The sequence below is a fragment of the Notolepis coatsorum genome, assembly GCF_963971535.1.
Source record: "Notolepis coatsorum genome assembly, chromosome: 7".
NCBI lineage: Eukaryota > Metazoa > Chordata > Actinopteri > Aulopiformes > Paralepididae > Notolepis > Notolepis coatsorum.
Genome location: NC_140171.1, coordinates 110432811 through 110454473, shown reverse-complemented (window position 1 = coordinate 110454473; position 21663 = coordinate 110432811). Strand labels below are relative to the sequence as shown.

Here is a 21663-nt window from a genome sequence, read left to right as displayed (position 1 = left end):
ATTGCATACGGCACATAGTCTTTTTTATTATGTATAAGTTACTAATAATTATTTAATAAATATTAATTAACCCCAATCCCAGTTTTTTGAGTGTAGGGCTGTCCCCGACTAAGGATTTGGATAGTCGACTATGATTGGCCGAAATTAGCAGATAGTCGACTACTAGTCGACTATGACATTTTTATCTTTTTTGAAAAAAAAAGCATAATATATATATATATATTTAATTTTTTTTTTAATCATTCCATTTGGGCTGTGGGGGGTGCTTAATGGCTGAAGGAGTCAACGGAAGGCTTCTTGTTCTCTGCAAAAGCATGCAATTGGTCCACTGATCTTGATATTTGTCTAGTCTGGTGTGTTCATTAGATGGATGAAATCCTCTTTCAGTGCCTCTGTGCCTGTTTTCTTAGGCAGTTAGCCTCTGGTATTCGTGCCATTAGCGTTAGCCATGCTTCTAGGCTAATTTTCTTTTGGAAAGAATGATAATATATATGATAATGATTATTCGACTAAGAGGTTGGCAGTCGACTACGGCTCATTTCGACCGATCAGTCGACTATTCGACTAATAGGGGTCAGCCCTACTACATACGTTGATCGTTGCGATCGATGTGAAATCATTGTTGGATCAAAGCAAGATTGATGTCATATAGTCCTTACCTTTACTAGGAGGTATCCCAAAATGAATATTCCAATTGTCTGATCGCGATTTCCAGTATTGATGTCCAGTCACGAGCGCACAATATTATTTTAACCTTTATTTGACCAGGTAGTCACTTGAGATCAATGATCTCTTTTTCGAGCAAGACCTGGGCCCTGTTCCTCGTACCCGGCTAACTGAGTTAGCCGGATAATTTTCAGGATAAATTTACTTAAACTAGACCTTTCGGTTCCTCGAAGCGAGATTGTTTAAATCACTATGGCAACAGATCAGAACGTTTGAACCTGGACCAGCGCAGGGTTTAGTTCAGTTAGCTCGATAAACTGGCTCGCAAAAAGAAATGCCAACTCCCTTTCTCACAGTCTAGATCCCATTATACCATTCTGAATAATGTTTTTGTGCTTCGTTTTTCTAGAGGGGGCTTTTGAAATGTAAAATAATATACCTAAAATGCTGATAATAAATCATATCCAGCCTATGGATTTACTTTGTCCTAAATAATGCATGTCATAGTTATACGGATACGGCGCTCGCGATTCGCGACACACACTATGTGGTTATTTTAATAACGGAGCATTGCAAATGTGAATCCCGCGGGGATATTCTTAATGAATGAAACCTGTCGCGCGTTTGGCTCTGATTGTTTCATATTCTCTGTTGTGGATGTATTTGCTTAACACTTTAATCGCCATGGGTTAAATACTTAAATTCTTAATATACCATCCTCCGCCAGCTCTATTTGTCTATGGAGAAGTTCCCCTTCTTTGCAGGGCTATAACTTTTTAAATTCTATTGCTACATTGCCATTATTATGGCCCATTCAATGTCCTATATGTATTGTTCAGGGTGTAGCAACGTTAAACTTTTTCATTCACATATTCATACTAAAATATGGTCTAAAGTATAAGTATGTTTTTATCGTTTTCTGCAGCTTTCTTCAGAACGTGATTTATAGCCCTAAATGCATTATATTGATGATCAAATACAGTTTGGTAGGAATCTGTGCGAGATAAAAAGTTTCAACTGGACGTACTTCTAGAAGTTTCTACGCATCATCTGATGTTGACCGGATGGGCGGGGGATCGTTTATAATTCCGTGGGCAGCGTTAGATGATTCATCCAGAGTGGGTCATATGTTCATCAGATCAGTTAGTATAGAATACGTTAGAAAATAACGCTGAATCTTACCGTGGCTTCCTCGCGCCGCTGGCAGATGAGCGTGGAACAGATTTTTTCTATTATGGGATGTAGAAATGCCCGATCCATTTCCAGGTTGTATAATAGTATATACGTCCAAATAACGTTGTTTATTGAGTTAGGGCGAGCGATCTATTATCCAGTGTTTCAAGATGGAGTCGCGGGAGCTATAGCGAGTGGCCGGACCACATTTGGATGAGTACTACCGGTTCAAAGGTTAATATCCGGTTGGCGATCTGCCGATCGGCCACGAGATGGCGCTCTTGAACGGCTAGAGAGTTGAGAGGAGATCAGCACTGTGTCTCAGGGCTCCGGAAAGGAAATATGATTTCGATGACAGATTTTTTAAATATTGACATCAAAGACGAGTTACGGCGTCTTCGGCAGAATGAGCATGGCTCGGAATGACGTGAAAACTCGTTTTCGGCGACCATAGTGTTAACGGAGCGCCCGGATTGTGTTTCATTCAAGCATAAATTGAAGCGTCTTTATACGTGGATTGTGGATGTGAATTACGACGAATCTGAATATGTGGATTTTTGAATTGTATCACTGTCACTCACACGTTATTGTGATATTGTAACTGGGATTAAAATGTCTGAGGAGATGCGCTGTTTGACGGATTTGATGACGTGGACGTGACTTGAGAAAATGAATGAGCAATTGCAAGCCTTTGATGTTTTGATGAATTAATTTGAGAAAATGCATTTATCTGTTTAAGCACTGTTATCTGATGATGAACAATAGGGTGATTAACATGACTGATGTCACTGGTATAAAACAAATGTTAATCAATTCAATGCATGTATGGATGATGTCCGAAACAGATTAAAACCTGATTAATATAGCCTCCAAGCCTCTCTGACACGTTATTTTAGGGGTCGCACCTTGAAAACGTTGGGAACCATGTATTTTATTTTTACCTTTATTTTACCAGGTAGTCACTTGAGATCAAAGATCTCTTTTTCAAATAGTACATGATACCTAAGCACATACAGTACATATATCCTCTATTAATTTGTATCAATTAGATACTCTTTGGGCTTGTTTTTATCTACTTATTCTGAAATAGTTGAACTCAATATGCACTCAATGTCACTTATGCACTCAAGTGACATTGAGAATGGACAGATAGCAATACTATAAATGATATATAAAGCTTGTTGAAAGTACATCGGTTTGTTTACTTTCTGCTGTCCTCTGAGGCCTAAATCCGTGCGGGGCGCCGGCCGTCAAAGTGTTAAGCCTACTGCCAGCAGGCACATTTAAAGAAATATAATCTGATTGATTGGGATAATGAGGGACTTAAAATTAGCCTATAGATTATGCATTTAACTTGTCTGCGAGGCTATTGAGCCGTACTGTATTGTACCCATTCTGCAATCTGTTATAAAGTTTTCAATCAATCAATGCCGTTATAAAATCAGGATTTCTGCGATCGACACCTGCTGTCTTTTCAGGTGAGGCGGCCGCGCACAATTATCCTGAGTATCAAGTCTGGTTCGAATTAACGAGACTGAATCAGCGTTCGAGGAACAGGGAAAGCCTGGATTCAAACATTGTGTTAATTGAATCTGGCTAATGGGACTCTTGATCGACTTGAATCGACTTAATTGAACCAGGTACGGGGAATAGGGCCCTGGCCAAAATGGTAGCAAAACAAAAACAAACATACAAGACACAAACACAGACAAAGACATAAAAGGCAAAGTGGGGCAAGGGGATACATTTGAGCTGCAGCAAACAAGATTGAATGGGATTGGGGGAGATTGGAGGGTAGGGTAAAAAAGTAGGGTAGAACGAGGAGGGAATGTGATGCTTTGCAGGAGGTTGCTGGGGTGACGGTCAAGTTAATAAATATAAAATATAACACCACGACTGATATAATATATACATAGTAGCACTAGCGGACTGGCCATCGGGAGCACCGGGAGTTTTCCCGGTGGCCTGGCAGACTGGCATGGCCTGGCTGCCCTGACAGACAAATGTATTTGTTTGTGCCCGCAGTCAGGCCACTGAACTCCGAAGCAGGCCAGGAGCATACGTGTTTCTATTTGCGCGGAGATGTGCTCTCTATATAAATTCAGGCAAGCAGGCAGGAATGGCCTGGCCTGCCTGAGTCAAATTCCCGGTAGGAATTATGGTCCCAGTCCGCCACTGCATAGTAGTATATATGATATATTACAACTGACTGGGAAACATGAAGTTGCGATGTGGCAGCACCATCATGACTGCTCCTATGGCTCCAGCACACCTGAACTCCATGCCTGGTAACAAGAGATATGGAGAGAGTAGCCAGGCCGTGACAGAGTGTGACACTTACTAATAAAACATTGAAAGACATATTAGACATCTTATGAAAATAATAGGTTATGACATAGGGCAATGTGGTATTTGTGCATTGGGTGTGTTAACAAGGAATTATTGTTTAATATATATCATCGCTTCAAGCTAAATGTGATATCATATCGCGGTATTAGATTTCAGGTCACACCGTACAGCCCTACTTTGAAGGGAAACTTTGTGCATACATTATACAGGCTAGATGTCCCAGCAGGCTTCACAGCGTCTTGGAGAGACGGTGACCCTGAAGAGCCCTTTCTGGAGAGTGATAGGAAGACTAAACCAGATACAATATATACTGTATAATGAGGAGACAGAGACATTTGTAACACTAAAGACGGCGGCAAAAAAACTAAACTACTTGCACCAAAACAAACATAATATTTAGAGAAAACAATTAAATGTGATTCAATGTTGAGTACTGCATTTTGAGGTGAAATGTCATTAGTTAAAGACATTTAAAATTAATCAGAGTCTCTGCTGTGAGTGGTTGCCATGGTAACCAATGAATGTGTAGATGGGGTCAGGTCTTGTTCTCGTTAGGTGCCTTTATCAAGATGGCATTGGAGTGAGCAGACTTCTCTTGAGGGACTTTGACTAAACCGCTCAGATAAAAAAATTATTCTTGTCTTACTTGTTTTAATTTTTTAACAAGTGAATATAACTTGCAAGTGTTATTATTTGTGAAATGATCTTTACCCCATTGAAAATATGATTTTATTAAGACTCAATATGAGATTTATTTTTACTGACGGCTCATTCTTTGGCTCATTCAACTTTTTTGTTTATGGAGAAAATGCATTTATCTGGGGGTAAGGATGTGGTCTATAAACCATTTATTGTGTTTTTCTGTTATTAGCTGTTATAGAGAATAGCTAGCGAAGCAGGCTCTTCTCTGTCCTCACTCTACAATGGTGGAACGAACTTCCCACTACTGTCAGCCTGTGTCAGGACAGCTGAAACCCGCCCAATTTGCCGCCGTCAACTAAAAACACACTTCTTCAATCAATATCTGAAATAATGCAAGAAGTACTTTAAACACATTATAGCACTTTTATGCACTTTACTACTAAGTAATCTACCATGCCTATACATACTATGCTAATATGTCTACTACAGTACTATGCACTCAAGACTGTAGCACTCAAGTTTGACACTGTTTGACGAACAATCTTACTTACCCTTAGCTGCCAGAGTTGTAACAAGTTCCTGCTGACTTGTTGTACATAACGTGTAGTTTTTTTTTAAGAGAATGAAAAGACAGCCCCGGACTCCGTTCACTGTGGTTTCAACAAAGCGTATTGAATACAGACATCTTGTTCATTCTCATACAGAAAAATTACCAGTTCACCATCTCAAACCAAACTTGGAACCTTCTAAGTGCGAAATGCCCAGAGGACCGAACTTAAATGAGGGTTCCCCTTTAGTAAAACCGCATACAGCCAGCTTAACTCATTCCCCGCCAACAATGAGTTTACTCGCTATTGGGCGCCATGCGCTGAACGCCAACAACGAGTAAATTTTTTATTTATTTTAATATTCTATTCAATGTGTATGTTGCCGATAAAAGGCATACTGGGACCCCGAGGGTGCAGTACCGGCCAGATCCGACTAGGTGGCAGTATCGAGAGTGCAGTAAACCCTGTTCCAGACTGTGTGTTACATTTAAATCCCTCCCGGCGCAAAATTTAGATGGTGCAGAGTCAATCGCTTCATCCGACCACTTCGAAACGCATCTGGCACACTCAATCCATAAGTTTGTCCGGGACCAGATGGACACGAATACTGGAAATTGCGATCAGACAATTGGAATATTCTTTTTGGAATGCCCCCGACCAAAGGTAAGGATTATATGACATCAATTTCAGCTTGATCCAACAATGTTTTCATATCGATCCAGCTGATCAGCGTATGTAGTGTTCAACTCGAATGCCGTTACTGGCCATCAAAGCATAAAAAAACTATTTGATTTGGCAAGAAACGCCAACGCTTATAGTAGAATACACGTAGCACCCTATAACTCAGCTTTTCAGGAATTATCCCGGATCACTCCTAAACTATACTTATATTCACCACGGGATAACGCACAAACCTATGCATGCAAGAATTATCTCTTTTTTGCATGTTCGACGGAAGAAAGTCACTGTCAAATGACTATAGTATTGTCTCCATAGCTATAATATAGAATATAGATATAGCTCTACAAACAAGGTGATGCACTCCTATCTTTAAAGCGTGGCATAGCTAGAACGGGACCAGTCTAATCCCTGGCGCTGAATGAGTTAAACACTGCACTTCTTGTCAGATATAAATCAACTGACATGTAAACCAGATTTAAAACAGATGTAAACCAACTGAACCAAAATAATAATTTATAATGACGGCTTGTGGCATAAAATCAGTGCTTTTGACACTTACCCTTATATTGAACTCTAAAGCTTAAAGGTTAGTTTATCTAAGGCGACCACTTCCTCAACAGATGCCCACCAGATAACCATCAATGCCTGAAACACAGGCCGGTTGGTTTATACAAATATCCTACATTGATTTTTGGGACGTATTCAATTTGTCCCCTAAGAGAGCAGCTGACCTACGGCTCTGACCACAACTCCTCGTCTTCTTCAGTTGACCACGTGGCGGCACAGTGGTGTAGTGGTTAACACTGTCGCCTCACAGCTAGAAGGTCCAGGGTTCGATTCCCACTTGGGGACCAGGTTGCAGTGTTGCCAGGTACCCAGGTGGGGTATCTCCCGGGCCTTTCTGTGTAGTTTGCATGTTCTCCCCGTGCTCGCAAGGGTTTCCCGATAAGATAAACCCAATGGAAAAAAATGCACAACAGATCGCTAACGCTGTCGAAGACGGACAGGAGAACTTGGATTGGTCCCCGGGCGCAGTGCACGCTGCAGCCCCTGTCTGCTCCCGGTTGCCCTTGGGGGAAGGACGACGGATGGGACGTGCAGAGAACATTTCATCAACGACTCAGTGCATGTGTGTTCATGTGCGTCGCCATCGCATGTGTGTGTCTGCATGACAAATAAAGACTTCTTCTTCTTCTTCTTCTTCTTCTTCTTCTTCTTCTTCTTCTTCTTCTTCTTCTTCTTCTTCTTCTTCTTCTTCTTCTTCTTCTTCTTCTTCTTCTTCTTCTTCTTCTTCTTCTTCTTCTTGTGTCATTATCTTCACGCTTCCCCCCTGAGGGCACCGGCTGTGGCGTGAAGATGAAGAAAGACTGCTGCTCGCCCCGACAGAGACAGACAATAATGATCCCACCATATAGACATATAGATATAGATGATTGTTATGGTTTATGCATTTGAGGTATTTCCTATCCCCCCCCCCCCCCCCCCCCCCCCCCCCCGCCCCCCAGTATCAGGAAATCAATACGGCGCTTCCCCCGCAGATTCCCAGGACACACTAGGGTTGTTTCCTTGCTCGTGTCGCCCAGGGAAAAAGTTGAAACCGTGACCTTTTACAACAGCACATTATGGATTTGAATGATAGTGATGACATTTAGCTCAAAAGCTTTTAAAAATTACACCCGTCGTGAATCTTCCACCGCCGTTACTTTGATGTCCTTCCCCCAGTTTGATCTGTGTGCGCTCCGCGATCGAACGGTTGAGAGACCGGGTTAATTTAAAATTACAGACACACGGGCAATTAAAAAGTCATTGAGGAAGAGTCACGGTGACAAGAAAAACACAAGGATAAAATGCCAGTGATTAAGTCTCGATCCACACGTTTACATGCAGTACGCCTCTTGTACTAGAAACCCTCAGTAAAAACAGTAAAAATGGATTAGACTCGACGTGATTCATGAGCAGTGGGGTGTCCCCTTCCCTGTGTCACCCCTTCCAACCATTACCCATAATCCCACTTTGCTCACAGGGATGTGGGTGTTGTAGTTTAATCATCTCTGAAGCCATATGGTAGATCCCTGCAATAAGTCAGAAGGCTAAAGCATATTTGTTTACTCTAGAGATGAACTGTATCTTATTACCATAATAAGCATACCTATTTATTGATTATATAAATATGACCACCCTCATCACATATTGTGTAAATTTGTTATTGTGTATTGAATAGCCCAAAAACTTGCAAATACAATGCAAAAACCTGTAGTACGCCTCTTGTACTAGAAACCCTCAGTAAAAACCATAATAATTTATTTTACTCGACCGGTCCGTACTAGATTCAGGCACTGCAAGGTTTAGCCTCAGAGGCAACACGGGTAGTACCGGCTGTTCCACCTCCACGTTCAAGACCGAACTCGGCCATAACTGGAAGTTGGTTGTACGGCGTCGGTTTGATAGCACACTGAGGTTACCCCTTCCAACCTCCATTGATTCTGCATTGTATTGTTATCCACCTCACTCCCCTCGGTGCTGCACTCTGCTCATTGCAGCCGAGCAGAAACTGTGAGAGGAATCTTAATTGCCCGTCCCGCCTAATGCCGCCTGTCTTTTTGAGATTTTTGGAGGTGAGCACGTATGGATTTTGTTTGTTTTAGTTGGAGAAATGGTACAAGGTAAAATGGACTGCATTTATATAGCGTTTTTATCGAAAAGTGTTTTGCAATTTTGTTCCTCACATTCACCCACTCACACACACATTCACACACCGACGGCAGAGAGCAACAGTGGCAAGTTGCCAACCTGCTCATCTGTTAGGGGGTTAAGCGTCTTTGCTCAAGGACACTTCGACTCGCTGCCCGGGAGGAGCAGGAATCGAACCCGGGAACCTTCTGATTACCAGACGACTGCTCTACCCCCCTGAGCCACTGTCCACTGGGAGCAAGTGATACTGTACAGCAACGGATGCTTTTTCCTATCGGTTGCGGGCACATTCTGGAATTGGTCTGTTACAATAAATTAAGGTTAGGACATATATCTCCCCTCACTCTTACTCACCCTGTACGCCGGCTGCGGGGTCTCTTTCCCCGGCATGAGGCAAGTGCATTATGAGCCTTTTCTCAATCTGCCCCAGAAAGACATGAAGTGAAAGCACTGCGGTAAAAGGTCAGGGCCATATAGAGGAGAGAACATTGCATTCGTACGAGCCTTGAATAGATGGACAGATTCTGATATGGTTGAGTATTGCAGTCAATGTAAAGAAGATCTATGGCCCGGCCCCGAATCAGCCTCCGTTTATATATATATATATATGAGCGCCTTGTGATGCACCCAAGTAACGGGGCTCTCCGTGGACTCTCCCTGCATTTTGCACCTTCAAGGCCAGAGTGCGAACCCTGACAGGGGGGACTCACAGAATGCAAGACCAAATAGAATTCCCCACTTAAAATAAATACCGGCCTTTATTACAGGATTATAGAATATGATTAGACCTTAAAAACTATAAATTACAACTGACAAGGCCCTGAGACATAAGGGATACTAGGGAGCCTTAGGCATTTCTGGGAGACGGGTTAATGAATGGCAGTATTGGAAGGCCCGGGCCAATGAGAAATCCTGCTTGAGAATCTGCTGCCCGTTTATTGGCTCTTAATGAAAAACAATTTATCTAAATCACCACCAGGGAGAGTTTCTAGTTAAGGCTCTCAAAAGAGGGGTGGTTTTTCTGTCAGTGACAAATGTGGTGCTATTTTTCCAATTCAAATCCTGTTGAGGAGAGAAAACACAGCCATTTGGTTTGTTGGCACAGCCATTACCCATAATCCCACATTCTCCCATTTCTCTGCTCACATGTGGATGTGGGTATTGTAGTTTAATCATCTCTGAAGCCAGATGGTAGATTCCTGCAATAAGTCAGAAGGTTAAAGCACATTTGTTTACTTAGATGCACTGTATCTTATTACCTATTTATTATGATTATATAAATAGGACCCCCCTCATCACATATTGTGTAAATATTGAATATGCCCACCTCAAAGAACTTGCAAATACAATGCAAATACCTGCAATTACCATTCAAAATTAATACAACGGAATAGAATGACCTTACATCAAAGTGTATTTGCACGGCTACATTTATTCATTATTATAGTCACCCAGGAATTCTGACAGGACACACACAGACACACAGACACACACACACACACACACACACACACACACACACACACACACACACACACACACACACACACACACACACACACACACACACACACACACACACACACACACACACACACACACACACACACACACACACACACACACACACACACACACACACACACACACACACACACACACACACACAGTGGCGGGTGGTGAAGAACATGCAGCTAAGAATTCATATCTGCTTCATGTCACTGAGTTCTTAAATGAAAGTGAGAGCTCTGGCTGCATCATACTTGGCATGAAGTCTGGGTTCTTTCCACTGTCACAACGTTCATTCAATCTTCATTTAGTCGCAAAAGATCAATTGAGAGTAAACTCTCATTTCCAATGATGTCAAGAAAAATACAGCAGACAGTGGATATAAAAACAATTAAAACAAGAAAATCAATCGATAAAACAATTAAAAACAACGGCGGACTCGGGTGAAATGGTTGGTCATTAAAATGCATTGAGGCTTAAGGTTTGCAGGATGTGCCACGTGTCAGAGGCACAGAAACAAAAAGATTTCCCAAGTTCAGTGCAAAGTCTGTGGGTTTGAAGTGTTTGCCAATCATTGGAGCAAGTATGATAAGGTCCAGAGGTCCAGTCCAATAATTAAGTCATATAAGTGGGAAGATCTTCAACAATGGCTTTATATAGAAACAAATGCCAGTGCACATCACGTCTCTCTGCCAAAGAGGACCACCAAACCTTATTCTACAAGATACAGTGGTGAGTACCATAACTATCACCGGTGATGAATCCAAGGGCATAATGGAATTACAGTATTTTACTATAAGTATATTATATTTCCATCATGTGGGGTCTAATTGAATGAAAGGGGCAACAATTTTTACAATTGCTCCAGTATTGAGGGAGATTGCTGTAATCACACGGGGGCCAACCTTCACGTCAAAGTACTGCTGAAATAGCGTTTTCCTTTTTCACTGACAGTCTCAGACTGTTATAATAAGTGTCTGACAACAACTCTTTATTTATTCCACTATGTGCAGCTGTGGGTGTCTTTTCTGAAGTTCATGAAGAGGAAATAAATCGATATAGATATTTAGTCAGCAGTCAGTTCTTGCCATTATCCTGCCAAGCTTTCGTATACTGATGCCAGGTCCACACAATAACGTATAGCTAAATATCGCTACAGAACCGATGGTCTGCAGACTGTACCGGTTTTCATCAATTTGTGGCGCAACTAGCCACACTTTCAGAGTGTCCATATCCAACAAAGTGTGGCTATGCGCAAACACAAACTATTGTTTTGTATATTTTAGATAGCACAATGCTTTCTATACTCCCAACAATTCGGTTTATTCTAAACTCGTTTTACTGATGCAAAGCTATAGAAGAGTCGCTATCAGTCTTCTTCAGCCAAGACTCGGTCAACACTAAGATATCTGGGTCTGGCTGAGAGACTTTCTATATTCTAATGATGTAGTTGTTAGTGTTCTTTTTTTTTGTATCCACTTTTTTCTCCTTGTTTTCTATTTTTCTCTCATCCCAATTTCGTATCGCCGATGATTTTCCCCTTCAATTCTCCCCTCCCCTATCTTGAACGTTGCTAGACTATGCCTCCCACTGGTCGGCTGTAGTGAGGATAGAAGCCTTGCATCAAGTGTCCCCTCCGGTACACGAGGAGGCAGCCTGTCGCATCTTTTCACCAGACAGTGCGGTCTCTCAGTGGCGAGGAGTCTCATGCTGCCACCGATACTTCATGACTCTGCTGTACAGGCGTCACCCAACCGACCTGTAGGAGTCGCTGTCCACAACGTCCAATCCCCACCCATCGACTTTCCACCCGCTACCTCTGCCAATTGAGATAGTATGACAACTGGCCCAAGCCGCAGGCAATGCTGACTCCGGGAGTCAAGACGGCAGCCTCTTGCATTGGTGACAAGCTCAATCTCCGCTACGCCACCCAGTCGCCTGTAGTTGTTGGTGTTGAAGTAGATGTCTTACATTTAAATGATTTGCTGGTCTTGAAGTAGACATTTTATATTCAAATTATGTAGTTGTTGGTCTTGAAGTAAACTTCTTACATTCAAATGATGTAGTTGTTGGTGTTGAAGTAAACTTCTTACATTCAAATGAATAAACCTCAGACCTTTCATTTCTTGAAATGTATGTTTTTTAAGTGTAGCCCAGGTGGAATATTTGGAGCAGGAACGGGAATAACAAAACAGAAGGCTGTAGAGCAGACCTGGGCATTGTACGGCCCGCATGCCGGATGATTCTGACCGGCCCGCGAAAGATTACATGATAATAAAAATTTTTTTTAAATAAAATATCTTTTCATGTCAACGTTCACACGCACAATATAAGCTTACCTAGGATTTGACTTGATTCAACAACAAAGCAGTCGGGGCAAGCCGAAAACGGTCGAAAGTGTCGTTATTTGAAGTTTGGATATTTTTTTTCACAACTGAGGTAGGTAGATTAAATTTTTTGAGACTAAAGTACAGAAAAAAGGTACCGTTGGGTACCGGTATCGATTCACAGGTACCGGTACCGTATTGGTTCAAATGTGAACGGTACCCATCCCTACTGAACACACAACTGCAGGGCAAGGGCATTTTTGCTCATGAAATGCATAGCCATGTGAAAGCCTTCATGACAAAGTTGCAATTAATTTCAAGGCAACTAGGCAGCAACAATCTCAAACACATGAAAACCCTGAAAGAAGTCAAACCATCAGCTGATCACCGGCACAGGTACTCATCCATGTTGGGAGCACTGCATGATGAATTTTCAAGGCGTTTTCAAGATTTCAAAAAGGTTGAGGATGAAATCCTCTCCCTTTACCTGCAGTGTTGATAGTTGTTCAGCTTGAACTCATTGACCTGCCTGCAGTCTGATTCACTACTGAAAGAGCACTTTAAGTCAGCATCACTGCTAGAGTTCTACTCTGCTCTCAAGGAGGAGAACTTTCCAAACATGAGGAGACATGCTCAGAAGATGTTGGTTCTCTTTGGATCCACCTACATATGTGAACTGACATTCTCAGTCATGACGTTTACCAAGTCCAGGTACAGATCCTCTCTCACTGATTAACATCTGGCAGCTGTGCTTCGCATCTACACCTCAGACATGCAACCTGATTTTGATGGACTTGTTAAAGCTCAACAGAGACTGGGTTTCTCACACTGAATGAAAAAAAAAAGAACTGAAGAACACTAAAATGTGGAAATATAACAAGTGAAATGGGACACTTGATATTTTTTTTTCTTTTTTTTTCACGGTTCTTAAAACATTAAATGTTTAATATAGGCATGTAAAGTAAAAAAGGCTACAAAACTGGGACACTTTTCTTTACACAGTTCAGTGACATGTCTTGTTTATTTTGGCTATAAGATGATGTGATGTCTTTAGAAAGCTAAGAAAATCCTTGTTTCAATAGTATATGAAACTCAAAATGCCCTTTGTTATTAATGTTTCACATTTTGTTTATCATTTTGGAAATAAATTCTATTTGAATAAATGATATTTTTGAAAGCTAACCTCACCTTTTAATTGCCAAATAATATCATACACTCTTACCAGGGGTCAAAACAATGCCATTTACTGCTTTTTATATAGAAATAAAATGTATATTATGCATAATTGAGTTTGGAATTTTGGCCCGGCCCTCCAACATATTTTTATATTCGGCCCCCTGGGAAAAATAATTGCCCACCCCTGCTGTAGAGGGATTGTGATTACGTATGAGGCAATAACAGTACGGTTTGAGTAGTCACTAAAGTAAATACCTAACAGTGATTGGGGTGGGAATGACCAGAGGGGTAGTTTATTGTGGGGTATTCAGCCCGAGCCTGGACTGAGGAGTGCGAGTGATTGGGTATTGAATATGAGTAACTTGGAGGCTTGGACTTGATTGCTATCAAAGAGGGGGTATAGAGGGGCATGTAAGTGGTTGGCTCCCACATGAGAGAGTATAAAGTTTGCAATATGTTAGTTGCAAATAACTTGGACTCAACTGTATTTATGAATCCCATCACGCTTAAACAGTGTTTGTCGTGAAATAAAAGTTATAAGTAGTGTGACAGACTCTGGGGTGTATTGAGCTGTCACCAGATTGGAATGAATAAAATACACACGGCACAAGGTAGAAGCAAGTTTAACATAAGTTGTATTGCTGTTTAGAGGGGAGGAAGAGGTTAGTGTAAGTGTCAGCCAGTCCGTAATCCGTGAGAATCGTTGATGTATGGGTTGGTACACGGGGAACGGTTCTCATATGGGAGAAGAGACATTGGGCAAGCAGGGGTTGATACCAAAGTGGGTTCTCAGACAGTCGGGCACACAGCAAGGATCTCCTTCCAAACACAGGATTGGGTTATGCACACAGCAATCTCCTCCTCTTCTCTACATCGCTCCTCTTCCACTTACTTTCTCTCTTTCCTCCTCTCTCAGGTTTCACGGTAGCTACTCCAATGCTTCCTTCTCTATGTCTCCATTTTCTAGTATGCTTACTTGCGCTTTGATTGAGCTCACCTGTCCCGTGAGCGTCTGGCACAGGTGCGCTGCATCACGGCTGACACGCTCTGCTCTGCGGGAGTCTCCTCAGATTTCCTAATATGGGCATATGCCCCAGTACCTTGCCATTATCCTGCCAAGCTTTCGTTTGTACTGATGCCAGGTCCACACAATAACGTATAGCTAAATATCGCTACAGAACCGATGGTCTGCAGACTGTACCGGTTTTCATCAATTTGTAGCGCAACTAGCCACACTTTCAGAGTGTCCATATCCAACAAAGTGTGGCTATGCGCAAACACAAACTATTGTTTTGTATATTTTAGATAGCACAATGCTTTCTATACTCCCAACAATTCAGTTTATTCTAAACTCGTTTTACTGATGCAAAGCTATAGAAGAGTCGCTATCAGTCTTCTTCAGCCAAGACTCGGTCAACACTAAGATATCTGGGTCTGGCTGAGAGACTTTCTATATTCTAATGATGTAGTTGTTAGTGTTCTTTTTTTTTGTATCCACTTTTTTCTCCTTGTTTTCTATTTTTCTCTCATCCCAATTTCGTATCGCCGATGATTTTCCCCTTCAATTCTCCCCTCCCCTATCTTGAACGTCCCCTTCAGTACCACGCCAGCCGGTCTGCCACAGTAGGTAAAGTTAAAAGGTAAAAGTTATCAATGAAGGGAATGTCCCAATACATACAATAACCTTTTGAGCCAGGGGTGCAGCTGGAGGAGACGGCTATATTTCATGTCTGAAAAGGGCAGTGGTCCTGAGATAAAAGTCTTATCAGAGCTCCTGAGGGTATTAAAGAGTAGGTCAACGTCCCTCTTTAAGTTAACTGTTGAGATTTACCTGCTTTAGTGTCATTTGCTTCAGCGTGTATCACCAGAGACCCGACATGGGGAGCAGCGCGCAGCACGCACAGAAGCATGTCATTAATACCTGCCACCATAGCACCCGAGAGGCACACAGTCTCACATCTCCTCACAGCCGTACGGCGCACTACGGAGTTGCCAAACAACCAGGGTGGCACAAGCTGAAACGGCAGCGATAGAGCTAGGGGTGCTATCAGTGCGACAGTGACTCAGGAGGTAGAGTGGACGTCTGGTAGTCGGAAGGTTCCCGGTTTGATTCCCACTCCTCCCGGGTAGTGTGTCGGAGTTTCCTTGAGCAAGACGCTTAACCCCTTATTGCTCCCGATGAGCAGATTGGCACCTTGCATGGTTGCCTCTGCCGTCGGTTTGTGAATGTGTGAGTGAATGGGTGAATGTGAGGAACAAAGTATTGTAAAGCGATTTGGATAAAAGTGCTATATAAATGCAGCCATTTACCGCCGCCATCGGCAGCCCCCATATACCGCTGCTGCAGGACCGACAACAGGAATAGCGGGAGGTTGAAGTTGAAAATAGAAATTCAGTGAGAAACGTCTACATTTTACAATTAGTCATTTAGCTGAAATGGTATTAAAATGGTCTTAAAAAGTCTTAAATGTAACTTGATGAAACCGACAGATACCCTGTTATAATAAATGTACTTATTTTTCATTTTGGAACAGGGGTGATGATGAAGGGTCAATGAGCACACCCCTGGATACAGACGTTGGAAATAAAGTAAAGTTATAAGCTTGCCGTGTGCCAAGAGCCAGGCCTGTTCTGTTGACAGCACCACCGCTCCTGACTTATCTGTTCTGTCTCTCTCTCTCTCTCTCTCTCTCTCTCTCTCTCTCTCTCTCTCTCTCTCTCTCTCTCTCTCTCTCTCTCTCTCTCTCTCTCTCTCTCTCTCTCTCTCTCTCTCTCTCTCTCTCTCTCTCTCTCTCTCTCTCTCTCTCTCTCTCTCTCTCTCTCTTTCTCTCTCTCTCTGTCCTGTGCTCTCCCTCTCTCTCAGATAATGGTGCTGACTGATCCAGAGTTTGAGAGCAGTGTGCTCGTCAGCTCTGATGAAGGAGTCAGCTTCCAGAAGTACCGTCTGAGCTTCTACATCCTGAGCCTCCTGTTCCACCCGACACAGGAGGACTGGGCCCTGGCCTACAGCCACGACCAGAAGGTGAGCTCGGCTTATATATATAGAGATACAGATATCACATTTAATCACAAAATACGAATACCACTTGTATTGATACATGTGCTTAAATAATATGCTGTCTAGATTGTTTTTAATTGAGATAAAGTGAACTATTTTTACATGAACTCTTATGGCTTTATTGCCATAACGCAACACAACACAACAATGTTGCAAGGGTTACAAATGTTATAGTATCAGCATTCTGTAGTCGATCATGTCTATGCATACATTAGTTATAATTCTGCCATCAATGGCCAGGCATTTCTCTTACTAGCCTGTGTCGTGCTGTAACCTTCACAGAGCTGTGTCTCACTATGTTTGTATGAAGCTCTGTAAAACGTTTCCACACACACTGGTCACACATCCTGAAGATCTGCTATTATGGGCAATCTTCTATCACACAGCCTGACCCGAGAAAGGTAAAATCACAACCCCACAGCGGGTGTCAGAGGTGGCAGAGGAGAAAGATGACTGACACTTTTGTTGGTATTGTGGAGGAAAATACCCGGAGCCAATATACTCAGTCAAATAGACTTGGTTATTACAGATGTATTAACCCTCATGTTGTGTTACCGACTGTTGTTAGCGGGTCAATGTTGACCCGGGGTCTAACTCAGTCCTGACCACTAAAAAGAAAGGAGTATCACTCAATATAGTTAATACTACATCCTAACTAACATGAGGCTTCTGTCGGGACAAAACCTCATAACTCCAAAAACCCAACTTTTCAGCAGATGAAAAAAACAAACACAGATTTGAGGGTGAATAGAGTTAGGAGGTTTAGACAGATGATCGGTTTAATGCTTTCCCATTGTTAGATAATAATGTTTTCTGACTATAATAGAACAATATTAGAATATAACTTCTGAAAAAAGTTTAGTATATTTATTATTATTTTATTTATTTATATTTAGTATTTTTATAGTATCGTTTTACCTTGCCGGGTCAAGAATGACCCTAACATCACAGTCATACCTTTTTTTCTGGAGATACCTCAGAATTTTCAAATGGTGAAACATAGTTTTGCTGTGCTTATATATGTGTTGTGGAGGATATCATAAAGCCTTGTTCTAATAAAATCAACTACATGGTAGTTTATAACTTTGAAACGGGTCGCTGGAGACCCTAACACCACATAAGGGTTAACTCAAACCAGAGTATCAAAAGTTAGCCAAGAGTTATGTCGGATGACTCCCCAGGGTACAAGGCCAGGATACCCCAATAGAACTCCCAGAATCATGTTATCCGTAGACATTTGTGTCTGTCCCCACAAAAGTAAACCAATAAGAGCTGATGATTTCACTGACATCACATGCTCAAATGGAGACCAATCGGAGCCCATGGTTTCACTGAAACAGCCAGCCTGCCAGCCAGCAAAGCAAGCCACCTATTAGTGATGGGAATTATGATTCTTTGAACAGAAGAGTTTCCGATTGTCCCAACAGTGGAGTTGAATTAGAATCGATCTTTGATTCACCATTAAAATGGTAATGCCCCAGTCCGCTAGTGAATGGTGCAAAGGGACTCATCTCAGCCTGTGTTCTCAACAGCTCTCGCACAGCTCTCGTAGCTTGGCATAATAGTAATTTTTTACTATATTACTTTTTAAATACATAAACATTCTAGAAGTTCTGTTGTCATTGTGTGCATCGTGGTTCATTTTCAATTTAGGTCTACTGTATGTGTGGTTGAGAGTTCCATATAGTTCTACTTTATGTGTGGTTGAGAGTTCCATTTACTCTATTTCATTCGGTAGCTGAATGCTATGGGCAATGGGGTTGGCAGTGGCTCAGTCAGGAGGTACAGTGGTCGTCTGGTAATCTGAAGGTTCCCAGTTTGATTCTGGCTCCTCCCTGGAAGTGTCCTTGCAACCCCTAACCGCTCCGATGAGCAGGGTGGCACCTTGCATGGTCGCCTCCGCCATCAGTGTTTGAATGTGTGAGTGAATGGGTGAATGTGAGGCATAAGTTGTAAAGCACTTTGGATAAAAGCACTATATTAATGCAGTCCATTTACCATTTACCGTGAATGTAGGCTAATCATTTGTATTTTTGGTATGTATTCTCTAGACATAGTTAATATCTACTCTCTAATCATACTGCCATGATTAGGGTCTTGTTTTCACATCGACAGTGAGACTGTGGTTAGATGTGTGTGTTAAGTGTTGTGAAGTATGCAGATGAGCCTATTCAATACAGTGATTGCTGGCTGGCTACAATGCCGTCAGGACTGTCAATCTTGTTTTTGTGTGTGTGTCAAGAATCCAGGGATTAAAGCAGAAAATATATATTTTGACTGAAATGTTGGCTGCTTATTTCCATGCAAAATTTGACTTCATGTATAATTATGAGATTTCAGCACCACTCAAAATAAATAACCATTCTATAATGCAGACGTCACGTTTAACTCATTGAGCCCCAATAACGAGATATCTCGTTTTTAGTTCCTTTTTCCTTTTGATTATTATTATTCTAAACACTCATGCAGGCCTTTGTGAGTGTGCCTGGGACCTCTGGCTACATTATAATTGCAATGACGATCGAATCCTGACAGGTGGCAGTATTGTCTACCTTTTGAACTGCATGGGCCAGTTTAGTGTGGGCCGCCCCACGCTGCAGCGAGAGCACCCAAAGCACTAGGGAGTGAGCAGCAGTGAGCAAACTACAGCCATCTAACGTTCGACAATGGCGATCACCTAGAGCAAACTATTGGATATTATGAAGAAAAAGACAAAACGGATGATATCGATGATGATTATGGATGATATGGTGCGTTTTCACCAGACTATGTTGGACTCAGCACTTATGGTAAATCATAAAAATACTATAGTCAAACCGGCCGATGAGGAAACATATTCGGCTCTGTGGTATAGTCTGGCCCAAGCACACAATAGTAGTCTGCAGTGCAATGGCGAGCAAACTATTGGAGATGATGAAGAAGAAGACAATGGATGAGGGCCACCTAACGTTATATGTATTGATCCTGTTCTGATCCAAGGCACTTGGAGCGAGAGTGAAGTACCTGCTGACAAAGGTAACGTCTATTTTACATCTATTTTACTGAACCCCATCATAAAACAGGCTTTTGTAATGATCGCAGCATCGGAAAACGACCACCCCCCCCCCCCCCCCCCCTCCTGATGGCTTTGTGAAGAAACATATGGTCGGGTTTACCTTTGACCTCGCAATAATATAGTTTTCAGGCAAGCAGCCGCGAGATTTGTGCATATGCACAGAAAGAAGCATTTTTTATAAAAGTATTCTGTACTTCTGTATGACAACTAATAAGATAAACTTGAAACTTGAAACAAAACACTACAGTATATCTCACAATCTAGAAAACCAGCCTGGATTATTGTGAAACGGGACGATTTTTTGCGTAGTATACCGCACAAACGAAGGTATGTATAAATAAACTGTTTTGTCCCTGTTGGAGTATAAATAGTGCCTGTCAAATGAGCCATACTATTGTCTCCATAGCTATAATATAGAATATATGATGGGTCCGCAAACATCATGAAAATGGTCAATAACACTGGCGCCAGGGAGTAAAGATGGAAAAACAGCATGGCAGTCAATGAGTTAAATACTCTATAGACCAATGGTACTCAGATGTGGCCAACTCAAACTCATATTTGTTGAAAGACCCACATTACAAAAACATCCCGTTCCTCAACTGAACCAGCATCAGGCTGCCAATAGGCAATTTACCAGCTGTGAAAAACCATGATAATGTACTGCATGCTGTACCAGTAGGCTACTGAAATGTATTGCCGTTACCATGGCAACCTTAACTATTGATGTACATGGCAAAATCACAAACAGCGTATAATTAATATAATTAAAATGATTCAAGTATCCCTGTAGTAGTCTAGGCTACAGACAGCTGATCAGCACAAAGTCCATGTATGTAGTCAGGTCCAAAACAACTATAGAAAAGTCCATAACCAAATAGAAATATAAGTAGTAGGCTACAAACAGCCTGATCACCGCCAGCTTTAGATTATATCTACCCCAGGCTGGTTATGATGTCCATACGTTGGCTAAGTGTTGCTCAAGAAAATAATCACATAAAAGTAAACGCTGCAGTCAATTTGTGAAAGCCTGAACTTCACATCATGTTACAGTCACCAGTGTTGTAGTACTCAAGTCCAGGACTCGGACTGGAGTGAGTGTCCTAGACTGATTTTCAGGACTTGTGACTCGACCTGGACTTGAGCACTGATGACTCGGACTTGGACTCGAGCATTGACTGCATTTGGACTCGGAAGGTGCAGACAAGGACTCGGACTTGATAAATACAGTTATTATAAAAAATTCAACAATTATAATAGGCCCTAATCATTTGGCATAAGATATTGATGGCTAGTGCATTTGTTTGGCTATTGTGTCACAAAGTAAATTAACTCCCTTTGAAATGGTGACCGCTGTGTCATTTATGTTTAATGTAGACCTTTTTTTATTTGTATGTCAGCTCAGACTCAACCTTGATGACTTGGACTCGGACTCGGACTAGGGCAATGGGGACTCAACTCGGACTCGATTCTGGCTCTTCTTTGGTGACTCGGACTTGGACTCAGACTCGAACACTGGGGACTCGAGACATGGATGTCACACACACACATGCACGCACCTACTGTACTTCCCTCACAGTGAGTGGATAACATCTCTCAGAAAGTTAAATATCAGGTGGTGTCAGTGGCAATTGGAGCCTACTGTAACTGCACCAGTCCGATACAGCAGGTACTGTCCTATTAAATGCCCTATTAAATGCTAACGTTAATGTCACCTTATCCGGTCCACTCTGTGGACTGGATGCGTGACATTAGACCGGATGCTGTCTGCTGAGACGATGTCGTGCT

The 21663-nt window shown here is 42.0% G+C and overlaps 1 protein-coding gene across 1 annotated transcript in view; it reads left to right on the top strand.

The window, feature by feature from the left end:
* Positions 1-21663, top strand: part of sorcs3a (sortilin related VPS10 domain containing receptor 3a) — a gene marked incomplete at both ends in the record, with an annotated part of 398627 nt that overhangs the window by 32428 nt on the left and 344536 nt on the right. The window contains one exon of the mRNA XM_084317820.1: positions 16626-16784. Coding sequence (XP_084173946.1) covers positions 16626-16784 — 159 coding nt within the window. The remainder of the gene's footprint in view (positions 1-16625; positions 16785-21663) is intronic.